This window comes from Pseudorasbora parva, chromosome 2 (assembly GCF_024679245.1).
Source record: "Pseudorasbora parva isolate DD20220531a chromosome 2, ASM2467924v1, whole genome shotgun sequence".
In the NCBI taxonomy this organism is placed as follows: domain Eukaryota; kingdom Metazoa; phylum Chordata; class Actinopteri; order Cypriniformes; family Gobionidae; genus Pseudorasbora; species Pseudorasbora parva.
In genome coordinates, this window is record NC_090173.1 from 49,430,880 (window position 1) to 49,450,912 (window position 20,033).

The 20,033-nt window shown below is 40.5% G+C and overlaps 1 protein-coding gene across 2 annotated transcripts in view; it reads right to left on the bottom strand.

Moving 5' to 3' along the window:
• Positions 1-1,461: 1,461 nt before the first annotated feature.
• Positions 1,462-20,033, bottom strand: part of srebf1 (sterol regulatory element binding transcription factor 1) — a 28,166-nt gene continuing 9,594 nt past the window's right edge. Inside the window, exons 3-19 of one of the 2 annotated variants that reach the window (XM_067423117.1) lie at positions 19,195-19,364; positions 18,950-19,096; positions 18,113-18,331; positions 17,874-17,988; positions 17,167-17,321; positions 16,064-16,241; positions 14,660-14,844; positions 14,291-14,552; positions 13,197-13,363; positions 12,426-12,594; positions 12,191-12,299; positions 10,627-10,736; positions 8,166-8,298; positions 7,656-7,821; positions 6,266-6,448; positions 5,427-5,538; positions 1,462-2,903 (exon numbers count right to left, since the gene is read on the bottom strand). In XM_067423117.1, coding sequence (XP_067279218.1) covers positions 2,683-2,903; positions 5,427-5,538; positions 6,266-6,448; positions 7,656-7,821; positions 8,166-8,298; positions 10,627-10,736; positions 12,191-12,299; positions 12,426-12,594; positions 13,197-13,363; positions 14,291-14,552; positions 14,660-14,844; positions 16,064-16,241; positions 17,167-17,321; positions 17,874-17,988; positions 18,113-18,331; positions 18,950-19,096; positions 19,195-19,364 — 2,801 coding nt within the window. In that variant the 3' untranslated portion in view covers positions 1,462-2,682. Of the gene's footprint in view, positions 2,904-5,426; positions 5,539-6,265; positions 6,449-7,655; positions 7,822-8,165; positions 8,299-10,626; positions 10,737-12,190; positions 12,300-12,425; positions 12,595-13,196; positions 13,364-14,290; positions 14,553-14,659; positions 14,845-16,063; positions 16,242-17,166; positions 17,322-17,873; positions 17,992-18,112; positions 18,332-18,949; positions 19,097-19,194; positions 19,365-20,033 lie in introns of both variants that reach the window. The other variant, XM_067423110.1, reaches the window with a different exon arrangement.

Sequence of the window (20,033 nt, forward strand, 5' to 3'; positions counted from 1 at the left end):
CATACAAGTTTATTCAACTAATTCAACTTTATTATAACAGCATGTGGTAAGCGACCATACAGATACATTTTTAAAAAATAAATAAAATAGAATAAACAAATATTTAGTTTAAGTATATCACATCAAACACAAAAAAACACAGATAGGCCTAGGTCAGAACATTTAAGAGCAAAACCGGGTTTTGTAGATGGCAGAAAATCGTATTCAAAAGCCTGCTGATGAGGTCGGTAAGCGGAATCATGTCCAGGAAATATCAACAAATCCAAAGGAGAAATGCAAGTCCAGAAACCAGCAGGTATGAGATGTTGAACACTTTCTTAACGGGATCTGAGTAAATCTGGTAGCCTAACGTTAAAAGAAATAGCGTTATGATGGTTATACACAAAATCGCAACTCCATGAATAATATGATTTGTCCGTTTATTTTATTTTAAAAAAAAATTAGTTTGTAAAATAAAGAACGAATGTCACGTAGACACGGAAATTGTAGCTTGTTTGAATATTTACATATCAGCTAAGGTAAATTAAAAGCAATACTCACGGATCCGCATCAAGCCTACTCGTTGAAGAATGAGACGGTTCAACTGTCAGTTGAAATTTAAAAGGCTGATATTCACGCTTCAGGACCGTGATGACGAGTATAGGTTGCACAGTGGTCGTCCAGATACCATGGCACAACTTTAAGCAATGGTCCGGACGGTGGTTCAATGTCAACGTTGTGACAACACTGTAACAACCTTCACCACACAACGTATTATAGCAACCTTTTGGCCATGTTGTGTCAACGTTGTTAGAAGGTTGAGTACGTTGTGCCAACGTTGTGTGTTTGCTGGGAGGATAGCGCTACACCAACCAGAGCAACGAAGGTGAAGCAGAGCTTGTTGATAGATTAAACATTCACCATATCCGGTTGGCTAAAACCCAAACACATCTTCCCTTTTTAAGAATGACTTCAGTGCCGTTCTTTGTTCTTTTCTCAGAGAAAAGCTTAACTCCAAGTCTTCCAGAGTCGCGGTCAAAGCTGATTCGAAAGACCGCCGCCGTTCGCCAGTTTCTGTGTTTACTAGAAGCACGCAAACGCAACTCGGCCGTCGTCATTATGGCCCCGCCCACCGACTCTATACACGATGTGATTGGCCCGTCCAGAGTGAGGGGAATACAGCTCAGAAGGGTATTGAGAATTGACACTTGCGGGATTAAATTTGCTGCCGCTAGGGTGCGTCTAGATTTCTAGGCTAGTGCTGCGCAGTATTTCGGTGGAAACTTTTTAGTAAGTTGGAAATAACTGCATTTATTTGATATTAAAATAGTTTTTCAACATTAAAAATGTCCTCCAGAATAACACACCTCAGACATTTCACACTAAAATACATTCCTATTTTACAAAATAAATAAATAAATAAAAATCCACAGATGCCAGTAAAGAGTTTATCATCAGGAGTCAAAGACACACAAAGGAGGATTTAATTACAAAAGACTTTTTATTTACAATCTGAAAGAATAAATCAAATAGAAGACAATATAGGATATACTATGTGCATCTGCAAGTTTAAACACATTGCATCTTTGAGACTTGCTCACGAGCACTACAGAAAAGTTAGCGAACAAGTAATGAATGTCAACTGCAAATCTTATGGTTACTGCAGATATAAAATGTGTCTAGTAATCAGAGTTCGTAGGTAACGGTGGCAAGAAAGGAAATATAAATATGGTTCTCTCCCTTACAAGCACTGCAGGTATCAAATGGTATCTTTGGATAAAGATGTTACCGGTGATGTCTTTGCTTCATAACCGATACCTTAAAAACATTTGATGCAGATGAAATTATTTGGATTTAAATTCCAAATGGAAGACTTGCAACCAAAAGGGTTGGAAATACAGATTTAACAGTTGATTCAATGGCAAACGGTGGGCTCTTTTTGTCTGTAGGTGACCGTGCAGCCCACTCACTAAACAGTGCAAATGGACACAAATCCAGTGAACAATGTCATACTGTGGCTACAGGTAGAAACCTTCTTCTTCAAATTATTCAAACCGCTTCACGACACAATCGACCACCTCTTCAAATACTGCTCACCTACAGCATCAAACGAATCATAAATACAGTTGAAATATATACAAAGAAAGAACTTTTATAAAGCCTTAATTTTCTCAAATTGATATGCAGAATTCATCCCAGACGATGTAAGAACAGGTAAGAAGGAACTACTTTATTCAACTCACGGTTGAGATATACACATTTTTCTCCCCTCTATCGTAATGTTTTTTCTCTCTCAAAAGGTGCTTATAGTAAAGCGAAGCTCTACAATACCATGTCCAATTCAAGTGCCCAATGGACCGCCGTCCAGTTCACCCCAGAACGCCATCTTGTGGCCAAAGTCAGCGCTCACAGTGCGTCGTTTCACAAAGCCATTTCACACAGGAAATGGAATAAAATATACCTTCTGTTCAATCTTTGTGTAGGGCATATAAATAAGTTAAATAATTAATTCATATCAAAAATGTCTGTAATTGGATATGCGGTCATTAATTGTTGGGGAGAAAAACAACAAAACGTCTTTGCGTTCCTGGATGACACTGACCGGGGCCTGAAATGAAGCGCGTGTTGATTCTCTGTGGAGAGAAGTCGGGGTGTGTTTTGTAAAAATGCTCCCAAAGTGTCTGTGTGTGTGTGTTTAGTTGGCTAGGTGGACGTGACGGTCGTTCCGCTGCCTAGTTTGATGATCATCTGTTGGCAGTCGTGCAGGGTGCGTTTGTCGCCTAGTTTCTCCAGTGTCCGGGCGGCATCGACCAGCATGCCCACTCTTTGGCCCGGAGCAGAAAGGAAGGAAGGGGGCAGATAGCGGCATGCCAGAATCACAGCCTCTGCCTGCTCGCGCTGGCCTGGATGCATCTCACACTCCTCTGTGAACACACACACACAGCGAACTTAAGCAGGGTGCAAAATTAACACTCATTGGAGTTACTTGCCTATTGGCTGATGACTTTATTAGTAGCTGCAATACATAAATAAATAAATAAATAAATATATATATATATATATATATATATATATATATATATATATATATATATATATATATATATATATATATACATACATACATACATACATACATACATACATACATACATACATACATACACACACACACACACACACACACACACACATATATATATATGCACACTTTTCTTCCTTTCTTAAATATTTTTTCAATGTATCCAGATCATTTATTTTATATGTATGATATATTATTTTTGATGAAGAAAAAATGTAAAAAATGCGCAGGTCACAACATTATTAGTATACACTATTTATACATACATGCACACAATAAACACTAATATTGTGAAATATTATTTCAATTTAAAATAAGTATTTTCTATTTTATTATATGTAAATGTGTAATTTATTCCTGTGATGTCAAAGCTGTATTTTCAGCATTATTACTCCAGCCATTCAAGAAACATTTATGAAACATGTATTATTATCAGTGTTGAAAACAGCTGTGCTGTACAGCTTTTAAAGGGTTACTTCAGCGATTAGCATATGGCTTTGTATCAGTAGAAACCCTGAAGTATATTCAAATGATCGTGCTCCCCACTCTGAGACAAGAGATTTATGCATTTTATATCTGGAAAAATTCATCCTATGATTCAAATTGAAGATATTTGCATCATAGGAGGAATGTTTGGTCAAAGGCTAGAGACTACAGCCAGCAGAGGGAGCCATTTCCGCATGTTTTAAACCCACGCATGGGGATGGAGATCACACTCACAGCTCAGCTCGCAGCTACAGGGACTCATTTAAACGGCGCTATAGTGAGCAATGTGAGTCTTTTAACTTCTCAAATTAATTTCTATGAAAGTTAAGCTTGCAAAAGCATGAACTGAAACGCTCCAGACTGAACTCGCGTTGTGTTGTATGCCGCGAGTGTAGTCGCGATTACCTCAGCTCTCATCACGAGAGCTCATCAGCTCATTTATCTGACTCCTGCAGTTAGTGCTCAGTGCTGTGACACTCGCGCGGTGACTCACTCATTATATTGTACAGACACGTTCAGTTTTTAATTGTAGTGTCTTCTCCAACTCAGTCACAGTAATCTAGTTGGTGGCTGTGTGTGGCCTCACAGAGCAGCAAAGCATTCTGGGAATTGTAGTCTTTCATCCCCATGAGACAAAAATACATTTTCTGTCTTTTCTCAGTCTAGAAGGCACCAAATTCAAAAATAATTTCATAATAATAATGACCCAGTTTAAATACAGATCATCTTCCCAGCGCTGAAGTCCCCCCTTTAAAGGAATCTTTAATATATATATATATACATATACATACACTTTTACATACACTTTTACACATTTAATGTGCCTTTGCTGAAAATGTAAAATTCTTAATTTCTTGGTAACACTTTAAAATAAGATTTATTAATGTTAGTTAACTACATTATTTATTATGAACAAATAATGAATAATACTAGAGCATTTATTAATCTTAGAAAAATGTTAAATCACAACATTTAGTAATATATTATTAATATCAAAAGCGGCACTTGTTTATATTATTTCAGCCGAAGCTGATATCAACTAACAATAAACAATTGTATTTTTTATTAACTAACATTAAAGGCCCCGTTCTTGGCGATTCCATCTTTCAAACTTTAGTTAGTGTGTAATGTTGCTGTTAGAGCATAAATAATACCTGTAAAATTATAAAGCTCAAAGTTCAATGCCAAGCGAGATATTTTATTTAACAGAAGTTCCCTTTCAAAGCCTACAGCGAACGGCTGGTTTGGACTACAGCAGGAAGTGCAGGGATGGAATGACGTCTCTAGAACCATTGGTTGACTAACCCTCCACCCACAAGAACATGCAAAATAGGGGGCGTGGTCTTGTTGCTCTCCCACGTGGAGAAGAGCGCGCATTCAGCGCTTGCATCTCCCCGTTATGGTAAGAGGCGGGACCTTTCCGGGCAAAGTGCGCTAAGCTGCTGTCCAATCACAACACGGGAAGCGCTGGCCCAATCAGAACTCGTTACGTGTTTCTGAAGGAGGGACTTCATAGAACAAGGAAATCATCAGGCCGTTTTTAGGACAGAGGAAACAGCGCTGTACAGATAAGTCAATTGTGTGATAATATTGTGTGTTATATTGCACACTGTAAACATAATCAAAGCTTCGAAAACACGCGAAAATAAATACTGCAAAAGCATACATTGCTCATTGCTAGTTAATGGTAGTTCAGACATTAACTAACAGGACCTTATTTTAAATTGTTATCGATTTCATTTAACAAAAAATATCAAACAAACAGTTCTTCTCTGATTTAAACAGTTCTATTCAAATAAAGACATTTTAAATGAAAGTCACAGGAGAGAAGCAGCTAGAGCAGGAAATGCCTTGGAAAGGTTCAGTGCACAGAAATCACCTGTTCTGCTTCCAGGCGTGGCGCGGCGGCGCAGACTGCGATCCAAGAGCTGGTGTGTGCGCGTTGGACTGGCGCCCGCCATCAGCCGTGCTGTAGCTTCATGCAGGAACAGCTGCAGAGAGAGAGAGAGAGAGAGAGAGAGAGAGAGAGAGAGAGAGAGAGAGAGAGAGAGAGAGAGAGAGAGAGAGAGAGAGAGAGAGAGGTGATGAAGAGGTTTCACATTTTTTTATACTTTCTTTTATACTTTCTTTTATACGAGAGAGAGAAGTTGCTCAGTTAAATCTGTGTTTTTGTAGATGTCATATTCATACTTCCAACTGTACAAGATTATTGTGTAAGGCTTTTTTGAAGCCACTTTAAATGTATAGAAATACAGTAAAAATTGTAATATTGTGAAATATTTTGTATAAATGTAATTTATTCCTGTGATCAAAGCAGAAATCATTCTAATATGCTGAGTTGATGCTTAAGAAACATTTATGATTATTTTAAGCGTTGAAAGAAAAATAGTGTTGAAAGAGAATATGTTCTAGCAAGAGGCTGGGTGATGGTTATGGTATACAGTATTTGATGGTTATATAAGATTTCGGTCGAACTGCCTGACCCAGGACATGTTGTATCCAATCGTGTGATTATTTCTTAGTTCAATGAACTGGAGACACAAGTATGACCACGTGTGATTTTTGTTGAGGACTCTGCCCTGTGTGTGTGTGTGTGTGTGTGTGTGTGTGTGTGTGTGTGTGTGTGTGTGTGTGTGTGTGTGTGTGTGTGTGTGTGTGTGTGTGTGTGTGTGTGTGTGTGTGTGTGTGTGTGTGTGTGTGTGTGTGTGTGTGTCTCACCCTACGCATGGCCGGTCTGAAGCTCTGAGCGAGTTTGCGAAGGGAGCTCAGGTCCTGCTGGAAGCCCTGCAGCTCTACAGGCGAGGCAGCCGTCGGAGAGCTCTGCTGCGATACCACCTGCTGCTCCCGCCACACGCTAGTGCGCGTCACCAACAACAGATCACACAGCAGCAACTGCACCAGCTACAGCAGAGACAGATGGAGATCAAATCAGACATTCACTTTCATTCCAAAAGTAAAGCCTTACCATATTTTTCTTCGAGAGCACAAATATCATCTGTGTGTGAGTGTGTGTAGCACACAGCAAAAACTACAAGGGATAATGTACATATAATGTACTTTATCCCAATTATTACATGGCTACTTGTCTCAAGTAAATTAGACATAAAATATTGTCTTGAGTTCAAATATTTTATTAGCTCTTGCGCAAAACTACAGCTCCAAACTGCTTTAAGCCTTTATGTATTGTTGAAGATTTGTTTTTACCATATATGTTGAAATGAATGCTGAAAGGGATAGTTTACCCAAATATTAATATTAACCCAAGATTTACTCACCCATAGGTGTATATGGCATTCTCCTTTCAGACGAACAGAATCAGAGTTATATTTAAAAAGTCCTGGCTAACCCAAGCTTTATAACTGAAGTTATTTGTAGCTCTGTTTTTGAAGTCCATAAAAAATGCAGCTTTCCGTCAAATAACGTGCTCCACAGGGTTAATAAAGGCCTTCTGAAGCGAATCGATGCACTTGCGTAAGAAAAATATCCATATTTCAAACCATATGAAGTAAAGTTTCGGCCGATCGCCTTCCGTGGAAAAACTGTTGAAAGTGCCTCCTCACAATTAAAGATGTTTACGATACGTCTGACGATTGTAATTGGTAGAGTAAGCCTTTGAACTGCAGAGGCACTTTCAACAATTTTTCCACGGAAGGCAATCGACCGAAACTTTATAAAGTTTAAAATATGGATATTTTTCTTACAATGTACTGAAATAAATGGAAGTTCTAAAATTATAAAAACAAACTGAAGCAAATAACAACAAGTTAAAGCCAAATATAAATATGAAAAAAACTAAAAATACAAAAATAAAAGCTTAATATAAACAAATACTATATAAATGATGAACTACTACCATGACACCTGTGTGAACTCGAGAAGAACTGCCTTTAAAAATCTGCATTTAAAATGTGCTGTTTGTGTGTTCAGGAGAGGTACTGCAGGGCAGCTCTGTATTGCACTGCAGGAACATTGCACAGTTGAGACACATGCAATGCAACTACAATGCACTACAGCCCTGTCCAAGACAAAACACACTAACACACACACCGCAAACTGGCAGCCAAACTAATGCAATTCTGAATGATTCCTACCAGAAGTGTGCGATTACCTTGTCTAGAGTGTTGGCGGTGCAGTGTGGGCCGAGGTTGAGGCTGTCTCTGAACAGGCCGCTGGCCTTCTCGCAGTAGCTGAGGCTGAGCTGGTAGTTCTCAGGTTTGGCCAACAGGGAGCGCATCGCTTTAAAAGTGTTAAGACAGGCTTTGGGGAGCGGACTCCTGCAACACAAACAGGATGCGTTTAGCAAAGGCCAAGCTAAAAGCAATAAACCCACTGAAAGTGCACATCAAACGAAACGCTGTTCCTTGACCGCCGGTATAAAGATAAATGGGGCTGTATCAACAAAGCCAGATTCGGCCAGGAAAACCACTCTGATGAACAACTGATAACTCGTGCAATCTCTCTTCAACCAATTTCATCTTTATTTACTTGTGGTAATGATATTTTGTTGAAAGTAAATATAACTTGAGAATGGCTCTAGGTGGCGTATCCAACACAGCTATTGAATAAAGTGTTTCAATAAGACTGAAGTTTCCTGGAGACCATGTGAAATGTCACTCACTCTGTGGACTGAAGGCTGCGGGGCAAGTGTTCCACCGCTGGGTACAATCTCTCTGCCGCCGCGTCATCGCCCTGGAGCCAGTTAATGACCACCACGGCAACCGACGACCACCATTTGGAGTGAGGGTCACAGCCTGGAGGTCAAGGACACAATGGTGATCACACATACATGAAGTACCCTTCATTCACCCTGACTAACATCTGCTTCGATGAACGCATAGTGATGTGAAATGTGCTGACCTGAAACGGAAAGTGGCAACTTTATATTTAAGCAACACTATGTAGTTTTTCGACCTTAAAATAATGTCTCTAAAATTATTTCAGTGATAGAACATCTCTTAACCGGATGAATTCTACTGCCGCTGATACCCAAGCAGCCTCCTAGTGCCAAAAACACACCCTGGAAGTTTCGTGTTCAGTGAATCAGGTCAGTACACACAGTGGACTCGTCATAGACATAAACAGAGAGATGTAGCTCCGGCTACAATGTCCTTCCATGAGACGCAAGCAGTTTTGTTTATTAACCAATAGAGTGGTAAAAGTTACCTAGTGTTGATTTAAGGGTGCTGTGTTCAGGGGACGATCATGCAAGCCGTACTGGCGGATGAATAGAAGGCTTCAAATAGACCCACTGGGGTTTAACATATAAGAGATGAGAAAGTATCATATTGGCATTTTATTGGCAAGCAACATGCATTCCACTCGCTCTCTTCGAGGTGATTAGGAACAACTCAGAAGAACACATAGCATTCCTGTGGTTATACAAGCAACGGTTAAAAATCTTAATTTGTGTTCTACTGAAGAAACAAACACACATCTACATCTTGGATGCCCTGGGGATAAGCCGATAAACATAACGTTTTCATTTTTGGGTGAACTATCCCTTTAATGCAGTGAAGCAATTTTAGCTGTGCATAGAAAAAAATGAGAGTTGTGTGGCATCTGAACGGGCGGTTATATTTTCACACAATATTAGTTGTTTTCATGCCTGTTACATAACATTGCACCATTTCAAGCTTCTCATCTTCAGAAAGATCTTTCTTCCTCCACATATTGCATGAGAACTGTGACTTGCTTAATCATGTGGAACCACCACTTTAAATAGGCTTTCCATTTAGTAGACATGGCAAACCTGTCTGAGATTAAGATATGGAGATATGAAACAAACACTTTCTTTGAAAACCTAAAATCTAAAAAAGTCAGTTTATTGTACTGATATCCTGCTGATTTGTCACTTGCATAATAATTTGGAAGACATTGTATAACGCTATTATCGGCCGGTAACGAATCGTTACCTTTACTTTATATGAGTTGCACATGCAGAGCCCAGCAGTGGCGACTCTCTCTCCTGTGATTTGTCCAAATAGGTATTTTTGATTATAGCACCTTTCACAGACCTTTTCAAAAAATACAGGTAATGGGTCCTGCACAGTGCAATTTTTTAAAATCCTTTGCGAGTGTCCCTTGCCAGACTGTACGAACATGATCCCCGATGTAAGCCATGTCACACTGTAAGATCTCAGTTGGCATTAATGTCAGACTGCACAATAGTGAAGGCGCGCTAAAAACGGAGCGCGTCCGGAGTTTCAGATAATCAATGGACGCGTTCGGTGACAGTGAGCTGCATTACACGCGGGACTGAAATGCTGGCTACAAAGATATCTCTAGCTCTCCTTTTGGTCATAGTTTGTCTTGAAAAACGGAGATATTTGACTGTCGTCGTAGGAGACGTCACACTGCAGGATTCTGTGCCAAATCTTCTGACACTACTAGAATTTCGTCTGAGGTCAAATTTGATCGCAGCACTCATTAATCGGCTGCCGGTGAACATGTCAAACTAACGACCAAAGACGTCAGATTTTAGCCTAGGATCTGAGGAATCTTTTAGGATTTGCTAAATTTGTCTCAGACGGCCAAATCGTGGACAAAATCGCACAGTGTGCACCCGGCTTAAATCGGTTCTAGCAATTTAGCAGTATGAGAAGTTGTAACATTACCAGTAAATTACCGGTTTGATTCACTGTGTGAACAAAGAATAAAAACGAGGGCATACAGGGTCAGAACGTACTGACATGAGAAGCCTGGGCCAATCATAACGTTTTTATAGAGGTGACATGATGCACGTTTTTGACCTTTGCATCGTGTTTTTCAGCTATGTCGGTGTGTCACGCTTCTTCTTTATTCATCAGCACTGCGCGATGCGTGTTTTTAAGAGCAAAATGCCTTCTGTGTGGTCATCCCCTTATGCCTGTCCCTCTGAAGTAAAACAAAAAGTTGTCAAATTGAACTATGTATCCGATGTGTAAATTGTCTCTATAAATCCAGAACCACTTGTACTGTGCTTGTACTGTATATCAATTTACTGGGATTACCGTGTGAAAGAGGCTATTGATAACATGATACAGGAGTCCCCGAAACAAAGGGTCAAAGCACAAGTGAATGGAATCTAAAGTGACGCTGACCTGTGACGGTGGCCATGTTTGATCCGATGGCGAAGGACTGTGTTGTGGCTCCTGCTGCGTCTGAGGCGCTGGTGAGTAACTGCAGGTATTCCAGAGCGTCTGAGTATTCCCTGTCCAAACAAACACACACAACTCAAAATCACACACAAACAACAATATAAAGGGATGAGGCTGATTCAAAAGTCTGGGGCACCAAATGTAAAATGATGAGTCACCAAATCCTCAACTTTGTTATATTTATTACAGGGTTACTGCAGGTTTCACCAAGTCAAATTTAAGACTTTTCAAGACCTTTTTAAGACAGTTATGAATTAAATTTAAGACCTATACCACGCAATAAAAAAAACCCACATAACCCTATATATGTATATATATAAATAAAGGCTTACAAGTAAACCACAGCAATAAGCAATTACTTAATATAAGTTCTCAAGTAATTAATCATTAATAATACATTTTTAAAAAAGTACTAAAATAAAAGCTTATAAACAAAATGACAATACTGCCCTACAAAGGCAAAAGGCATGGAGTTATGGTACTCTTCCTTTGTTTTACGGTCCATTAAAGTTTGCTGTGTTTAAATGCCCGTGTCATACATCTGTCACTGAAGCACTTCTGACACACACCAAACCTGAATAAAAGTGTAGGTAACACAAATAGTTGAGTGGTTGTTTTTACTAATAGTATTTAAGGATGGTTGAGGTGGCTTTAAAATGCAGACATCAAGGTCAAGGTAAGAAATTGTGTAACACAAAAGATGCATTTTAGATTAACAAATTAGACAGATCTTCGTCTAGCAGCCTATAACATAAAGAGTCTAGTCAGCTATCCAATGAATAGGCTACCGAGCTGCTCCACATAAAAATAAACTATTGTAAAATCATCCAAAATAAATGCCATGGTCACTAGATTACAGGTGCTGCAATAATGATTTTGTAAATGTGATCAGCAAACAAATATTGATCAAGTCACTGCCATTTGCCTTATCACTTTTTGCAGACAATACAAAGGCAGAGTACAGTAGAGATCAAAAGTCAAGATTGAGCTCAAGATTTCTTATGCATTTTTTTTCTGCTTCTCACACTTGGGTTTTGTCCACTACACCTTTTTTGTTAAATTGGGTGAGTGTGCGTTAGAAATCAGGAATGGTGCGAGAACATTATGCTTGGTACGATTTTCCTCTTCAAACCAGACTTGGGTCTTCAGCTGACAAAGGTTAAATCCTGTCTGGTTAGCGCACTTTTTTGCCCATTTACGCATTACGAAGAGAGCAGACGGTCTTCCGTGGCTGTTCCACCATGTGAGCGTGGAGAAGTGATCGAAAGTGGACAAGCGCAACGTGTTTAGACCCTGTTTACACGTGTATTTATCCACTTGTGATCCGATCGACTAAAATGCATCTTAATCCCAGGTGTAAAACGGGACTTAAATGCTTTAAGTGACACCAGACATCAGATAAGTGTTAGAAATGCACAATAGAAAAGATGGCTATCTCTAGTAGAAACCAGTACAGCTTTATTCCATATAGAGATTAGTGTAAACTAGCGCTGAGAATGACACCCACCCGTCCTCATCAGAGAGTGTCTTGACACCTCGAGGCTGTGCCACACAGTAAAGGGCCTTTTCCAACAGATGCTCCCGGAACGCCTGGGTCACCTGAGCCAGCGGGTCAACTACAGATAAATGCAAAAGCAGTCAAGGATGAGACTGGAGAAACATTATCAAAAACGCAAACTGATCCTCATAATAATAAAGCCTTTCTATAATAAAGTTTTTAGTTTTCTCTGTATAGTGCTGACCTGAGTTTCCTGCCTGGCTGTAGATGCTCTCTTTAGGGGTGCTGCGTATGGACCAGTCCTCATCCACAAAGAAACGATGTCCCAGAGGGTGACACAGCCACTGCATGGCAGGAGGGACGCTGCCGCTGGGTGAGAGACAGGCCTGCCGAGCGCTGCTTAAAAACACTCGCTGCAGGGACACCGAGACAGAACAACAAACATCATATCTTCACTTACAATATGCAACATACAAAACAGTACTCTGACGGCGTTCCAAAACCTAGTGAGCTCCCTGCGAAGGCAGCATTTCAAGCACCACACACACACACACTGCACTTGCCAATGTTGGTAGCACTGCAAGTATCCTTCGCATTAAAACTAGCAAAAATAAATACAAGACCAGGTGAGTGAAATATAACTCAATAAATCCTGGAAATGACTGAAAATACTACATTTAAATTACAAATGGACCATTTTACCCAGTGCATATTGGGTGAGTGTATGCGTGCTGTGTATTAGGTGAACATAACTACTACGCACATGCATATGTGTATATATGCAAGTATATGCAAGGTTATAAAAGCCACACGTGCTCGTGAAGGGTATGTGCATATTATGCTAATGATGTATGTCATGCAAACTGCACATAACCTAGCGCACACATAAAAACGACATATACTTGTACAGCACTTTTGAGGTTTCATCTTATTCAACATGCGCATGTGGTAGACGGAAGCACAGCTCGCTAGATACTGGAACAGGGCCCGTGAGTGTGAAAGTGTGTGTACTTACAGTAGTGAAGTGAAGCAGACGGGGCAGACTGGATTTAACCCGCAGGGCCCCAGACACGTAGACTTCTGCCAGCGTGGCAACAGGGAGACAGTCTCCTGCACACTCAGCCAGGTTAAGAGCGCTCAGTGCCATGTGGATGGCAGAGAGGTGGCTTCCTCCGAGCTTACCTGCACAAAAATCAATATCATGAGTAAATATGATTAATGGCTCGAAGACTTTCACGTGAAATGCCTGACTATGTCGACAAACAACAGACCAGAAGTCAAGTGAGTAGTTCGGGAGCTGCATTTAGTTTACAATCATATGCGTATGTGGAATTTGAGCTTTGCAACTACAATTTATTCTACTAACCCTAAACCCAACCTAACAGCCTACTACAGCCTACTAATATGCTAATGAGTTTTGGGAGCATTTGTGTGAGTGTTAATAATTGTTGAGGTGTGACCTGTTTTCATTTTTCAACAAATGTTCATTATTTACTGTACTTTAAAATAGATTTTAGGTTGGTTAACATTATCCTTTCACTGCAAACTAATATAAAGAACTGAAGAGAGAAGATGAAAAGGACACTAGTACATATCACATAACCAGCGCATGACTCGTCCTGGTTAACTGCGTCACTTAAACGCTCCCACACGGTACTTCTGTTTTCTTTTTAATTCTCCGTTTTGAAATTTCTCTTGGATCTGTTTGTCCTCCATTGCAGTTTAAACAAGTTGACCCGCAGCTGCATAGCTTAATGAGAGTCTGCAAATTAGTGCTTGAAGAAAAAACTTTAATATTCCATAACACTTTTATCAGAATAATTAGGTTTTCCCCTGAAGAGTTATACGTTTTTGTTAATGAAATTAAAAGTGACGCAAGTTCGTCGTCGCATTTTACCATGAAACAGTAATTAACATAAAAATTAATTAATTGTCTTTCTGAATTTTTTTTAAAAATAAAATAAATGAATTAAATCGCATATTTTTCTGTAATTAATCGTGATGAATTAGCTTGGTTAAAACCAGATCATTCTCAGTAGTAACTGAGCAGGCCCTAACAGTTGCTCTCCACAAGATTACCTCCTTCCTCTATAAGCTAAAGCAACTTACCGGTCATATGGAGTTGGTGAAGGCGGTGGTAGACCAAGGCGGCATCACGGCAGCTCTTGCGGGCATCTTCCTGTAGGGGGCGGTTGGAGCGAAGGGCTCCAGCGCGGCTGGCTAACCAGCGGCCCACCCACAGTCTCTGCAGACACAGGCGAAGGGCAGACCACAGTACAGCACAGGTCAGGTCCAGTTGAGACGTAGGCAGAGGTCGACCAAGAGCTTTGAGACACGTCCAGAGGTTCTGAGAGGCCTGAGCAAAATCTCCCTGCAGAAATACACAAAGATTATTATAGAAGCAGAAGCAGAGAAGAGGATCTGGTGAACTTGGACCTCCAGAAAAAACACAGATGAGTGCAAGAGTTTTTTTTTTACCCTGGCTAAATCCAGATCAGCCTGCTTGCGGTGTCTCCAGAAGAGGACGGATGATTCTGAGTGAGGTCTGGTCACAGGTTCTCCATACACGAGCAGGCGGATCAAAACTCCAGCGACCAGGACACCGTTTAACAGCCACACCAGAAGAGTGGGCAACATCCAATCCATCCAACCCCAAGACTCGGCTACTCAAATCAAAACAAAATAGGATTGTCCACATTTAAATTGGGTGGAATGCTATTCTGAACCTATTGTGTCTCTTAAGAACTTAAGGCCCCGATATACTTCAAACAAAATACAAACATTTCCAACAAAATCAGGCCAAAACAAAGGTCATTTGGAGTTTGAAAAAGGCTGCCCAAGTGAACTTTCCAGAAAAAGTCAGACTGCTAAACCTCTTCATTGGTCCGTGGCAATTACAGAACAGGTGAGTGTGACTTTGAAGCTCCGCCTTCTTTGACATGGGAATGTTCTTCAGTTAATTTAATCTGTCCATCAAGGCCATATGCGAGTAAAAAAAATATTCTAATTGAAAGTGACACTGACACTGCTTATAGTATATTTTAAACTAGAATACTGTAAAGCTGCTTGTTTTAAACCAATATTGCATAACGTGCTAAATACATAAATGTGATGTGACTGGAGTGCTAATTTGCAAACATGATCATGATATGATCAGATGTTTTCTTAACTGCCGTTTTCTCACCACTATTATTTTTGTTGTGCGTTTATTTTGTAACAGAATAAAGCATGCAGCATATATTTATATATTCATCTAAACGCCGCTCTCAGCAGTGTGGATGGCAGAACAGAGTTCATTTTGGAAGTTTGAACTGACTTGAAGCAAACTTTTCGGAAAGGCTCGAAATGGCAGGGAAACACCTTCGCACGACCATTGGTCCATGATGATGATGTAACAGGTGGGTGTGCCTCTGAGGCACGAAAGAAGGCTTCACGAACGAAAAAGAACTTTTGGGAAAATACACTACCAGTCAAAAGTTTGGACACACTTTCTCATCAAAGAGAATGGGAAAGTGTTTCCAAGCTTTTGACTGGTAGTGAATCAGGGCCTTAAGTGAAGACTGAAAAAGCACTTTGCTGTGAGTATATCGAGAAGCTGCTCGGTGCAGAGCAAATGGGTGGAGCTAACGTCTAGTTCCTCCTCACTAGACCTCCAGCAAGGAGGAGTGAATGTAATTTGGGCCTACTGGGTGGGGCTATAATATTTAACCACACCCCCAACCCTATCCACAATCTCTAACCCTCCACCCCATTAGTTGTCCAAAAAGGTGGAGTTGTATTTGCCACTACAATGGACCTCCAGAGAGGAGGAACTGGAAATCATTTGACTGCAGTGAGCACCACTTGAGTATATCGGGACCTTAAAGATGTGAGTGTTAGCACCTGCTTCCTGCATTGCCAGCATACTCCTTCCTGTGTGTCCTGAGACAGACACTCCAGAGCTACTCCAGCCGCCACATAGTAGCGATGCCAACGGGTTAAAGGACAGGAAGAGCAGGGTGAAGGCGCACAGAGCCATGCGAGAGCGATCCAGCATTCCTCCAGCCCTCTCCATCACAGGCTACATAGGAGAACAGGAAACAGACATGCCGTTAGATCGTGATAAGTTTATTCTTCCAGGATCTTGACCTCATGCAAACAGGGCTGGGTTTCGATTCAAATTTCAAGAATCGGTTCAATTCCGATTCTCAAGATCTTGAATCGATTATCATTATTCGATCCGATCTGATCCGATCTTTGAGATTTAGATAAGTGTTTTTAAAGAAAGCATTTTCCAGCTGTTACCTGAATATTACAGGACTGTAGTTATGCAACATATCGATACTATTATTATAGACATTCAACTGCAAATTAATGGAGTATTGATGGTTGTAAAGAACAACTGTGCGCTGTGGAGGGCGCGTGCTGTCATGACAAGCCAGCCATTACAACTTCCTTGGCAGTAAGCGCGTGCTGCAGTGAGAAAGGCTGTGACGTAAGTACGTTCTCGACATATCCAGCAGCCCGAGTTTACTCGTCTACCTTACTCTGGTATTCTCTGTCCGCCGCGGTAACGAGAGAAGAGGAAGAGTGAGGGAAAACTCGGTCTGTCCGCGGTGCTTCTTCAGCACGGCGGTGGCGGTATAGTGACGAGAGCTTCGGCTTGAGTTTGTTTCCCTACTCTAGTATTCTCTGTCCGCGGCGGTTCTGGAGTTTTCAAAGCTGCCATGTTCGTTGTTTTAATGTCCTTCCACCTTGCGCACATGCGTGAATTCAATGACGCAGCAAATTAAAATTCACAGGGAAAATGTAGACCTATCATTAAATCTATCCTCTGAGTTACGGATCGATCTTTAGAAATGAATATGAAAATCGATTTAGAATTGGTGAATCGATTTTTTCAACACAGCCCTACATGCAAATGAATTATCCATTACACGTTAACACTTTCAGTTAATTCATGAGCAAACCCAATTCTTTAAAAGTATTACAGGAGTTTCTGCTACCTTGCTGTCTTCTCCCATTGGGCTGTCCGGCTCCGAGTCGCTGCCGTGGTGGGAGTAAGCGCCGCTGGATTGGGGTGAGCCGACATCTGATGCTGGAGGGGTGGGGATTTCTGGTTTCACGTCCACCTCCATGGTCACTAGATCCTTCAGAGACTCTGAGAAGGCAAAGCGATAGGTCAATGCAAGGACAACCACACTCTTCTTATGAAAAAGTGCACTTTTAGTGTACTTGAAATCTTAAAAGTATATATTAAAAAAGTTAAATTATACATTTTACTTTTAATGTACATTTTAAATTATTATTGTATCATTTTATCTATAGTGTATTTTTAGATACCATTTAAAGTTAATATAAACCATCAATGAGCTTCATTCGGGTTACAGGAAGGTTACAGGAGCCGTCGGCAGCACTGTCCGTGTGTTTTTAAACCACAAAATCAACAATGTCACTAAAGAAGTGTGTTTCTGGTTGTGAGGGAAAGATAACCCTGTTCAGCTTAACAAATAACCTAGTGTTAAGGAAACAGTGGATGCAGTTTGTTTTCCCCAAGCAGCAACAGAGTTCTGTAAATGTGTCTATCTTGATTAACATTAAACAATATCGCTGTTTCAGAGGTGGAGAAATTCATCAAGTACATGTATTAGAAATGTAAAAAGGGTCCATTTTGATTTCATGTTGACATTGAAGGTACTGTGGATGAGCTTACTGTTTTTCTGGATGGACATTTTGAGTGCCATGTTCTCCTGCTTTAGTTTTTGGTTGGACTGCTGAAGGTAGCGAATGTAGTCAATGGCTTTCCTCAACACTGCCGACTTATTGAGCTGCTTAAAAGAGAAGATTCATCTTATAATGATAGCCAAGAAATTAAGACTATTTTCCATTTTAAAGGTCACTACCATGAGCAGTTTCTTTTGGTGAACAAATCACCAGATTATGCAGACAGACCTTAGCTTCTGTCCCAGCCACCAGGTCTTTGAGCTCAATAATCTTGTCGTTGATGGAGGAGCGGTAGCGTTTTTCAATGGCGTTATGGGCGGTGCGTTTCTCGCCCTTATGTGGCTGGCCGCCCGGTTTCCCGCTGATGGCGATGCGATTGATGGGCAGTTTCTCCGTGTCCACCATGAGTGGAACGGTGGTCAGAATGGTGCCTCCACTCATCAGCGCCTGAGACGAGAGACACACAGGTCAACAAAATAAAAACTTCACAAAGGTTTCAGTAATGCCTCAGGTGTTTAGAAAATGGCAAATTCCACGGGGAGTCTTTTAACTAAAAATATGAATTTAAGTTATTTTATTAGCTTTTAGGTTTAAATGTGACATTTAATACCAGATATCTTGAACAATGATGTTTAGAATTAATTATTGAATTACTGAAAATCAACACTGCCCAGCTTCCCCAAAAAAGTTGCTGTTTGGATTTAAATAAGCAAATGCTTCATACATGGTTTTTCATATAATGAATAGCTACACAGTCCATCAACTAGTGTAAAAAGAACTGTTGCCAAACATATAACATGCAAGAAACATCATCATTTTTCAATAATGACCCAAAGAATGTTTTTACATTCCCTCTTAAAATGATCATTAAGACCTTTGTTATACCTTTTAAGACCTTTTATGGTCATATATTTCATAAACTTTTTTTTTTTACCTTTAAGGACCCTTTTTGTGCACACACATGCTCCTAGATACATTTCAGAGTATTTACACATCTATTTTAAGTAAACCGCTGGCATCTTTGCACTCTTGTTGTGAACAGGCCGTGGGATTGTGTTTGTGTACCTGCAGTGAGGTGTTCTGGATTGGGGCAGTGGATGTCGCCAACGTTGTGATGCAGGGTGACGCTACTGTTGTTACCATGGACACATCAGGCTTCAGAGTTGTGAGCAAGAGAGAGTCTGCCTTAATGAACTGCGGCTGCAACAAAACCTGCGAAACACACAAAGAACGCTCAGCACACACAAAAAAGTTTGTTTGGCTGTAAAATGTAAACGTTTGGCCATTAGCGGGTCAATAAAAGCACTTACAGGAACCTGCTGAACCTGAGGGGCGATTGTCTGTGTGGGTGGGCTTGAGGATGTCAGGATCGGTGAAGCCGAGATGCTCTGCACTTGGGCTTGGATGGCCATTGGCTGAACATTCTGTGGGGAGGCGGGGAGATTCGGGATTGGCAGAGGAGAGCTCTGCTGAGTGACAGCTGCAAGAGCCAATGAGATCATGAGAGGAAAGAAATGGCAAGATGTCGCACTAAGGTGCCAATAATACACAACACTTTTTTTTTTTTTTACTAAAACAACTCATTTACACAACAATGGTGTTTTGGGAGCCTGAAAATGCTGTCTCAAAGCAAAAAACTATAATGCTTCAGTCTCCTTGTAAACTACAAAAACATGAATTTGTAAAAATGGTGACGTCATGTGCATGTGTATTACATGTGCAGTTTATAGGCGCATAGGGTTTCTTTAAAGTGACATCACGATCTACTGGCATGGCATGAATAACACATCATTTTACTATTTTTTGTGGATGCGTGTGAACAAGGATCGTCTGACAACGTCTGTGCGCAAAAAATCAAAGGAAATACATTTTTGTCGTGTAAATGTCCCTTCAAACTCTTTACGTTCAGTTAAGACAAAACCAACTATGTTAACCAGAGATGGACAATTTTGACAATTTTGTATGAATATGTTCGTTCGAGCGCAAGAAGACGTTAAATGGCGCTTAATTCTTTCTGGCCATGTACCTTGGATGTTTGCACACAGAAAACGTCCCACACAGCGAGTAACATGCCTGAATATTTAAATTGGCAAGGCTTTCGTTCATGTTTGTTCACGTTCATGTTCTCACAACACTGCGTTAGAAAATA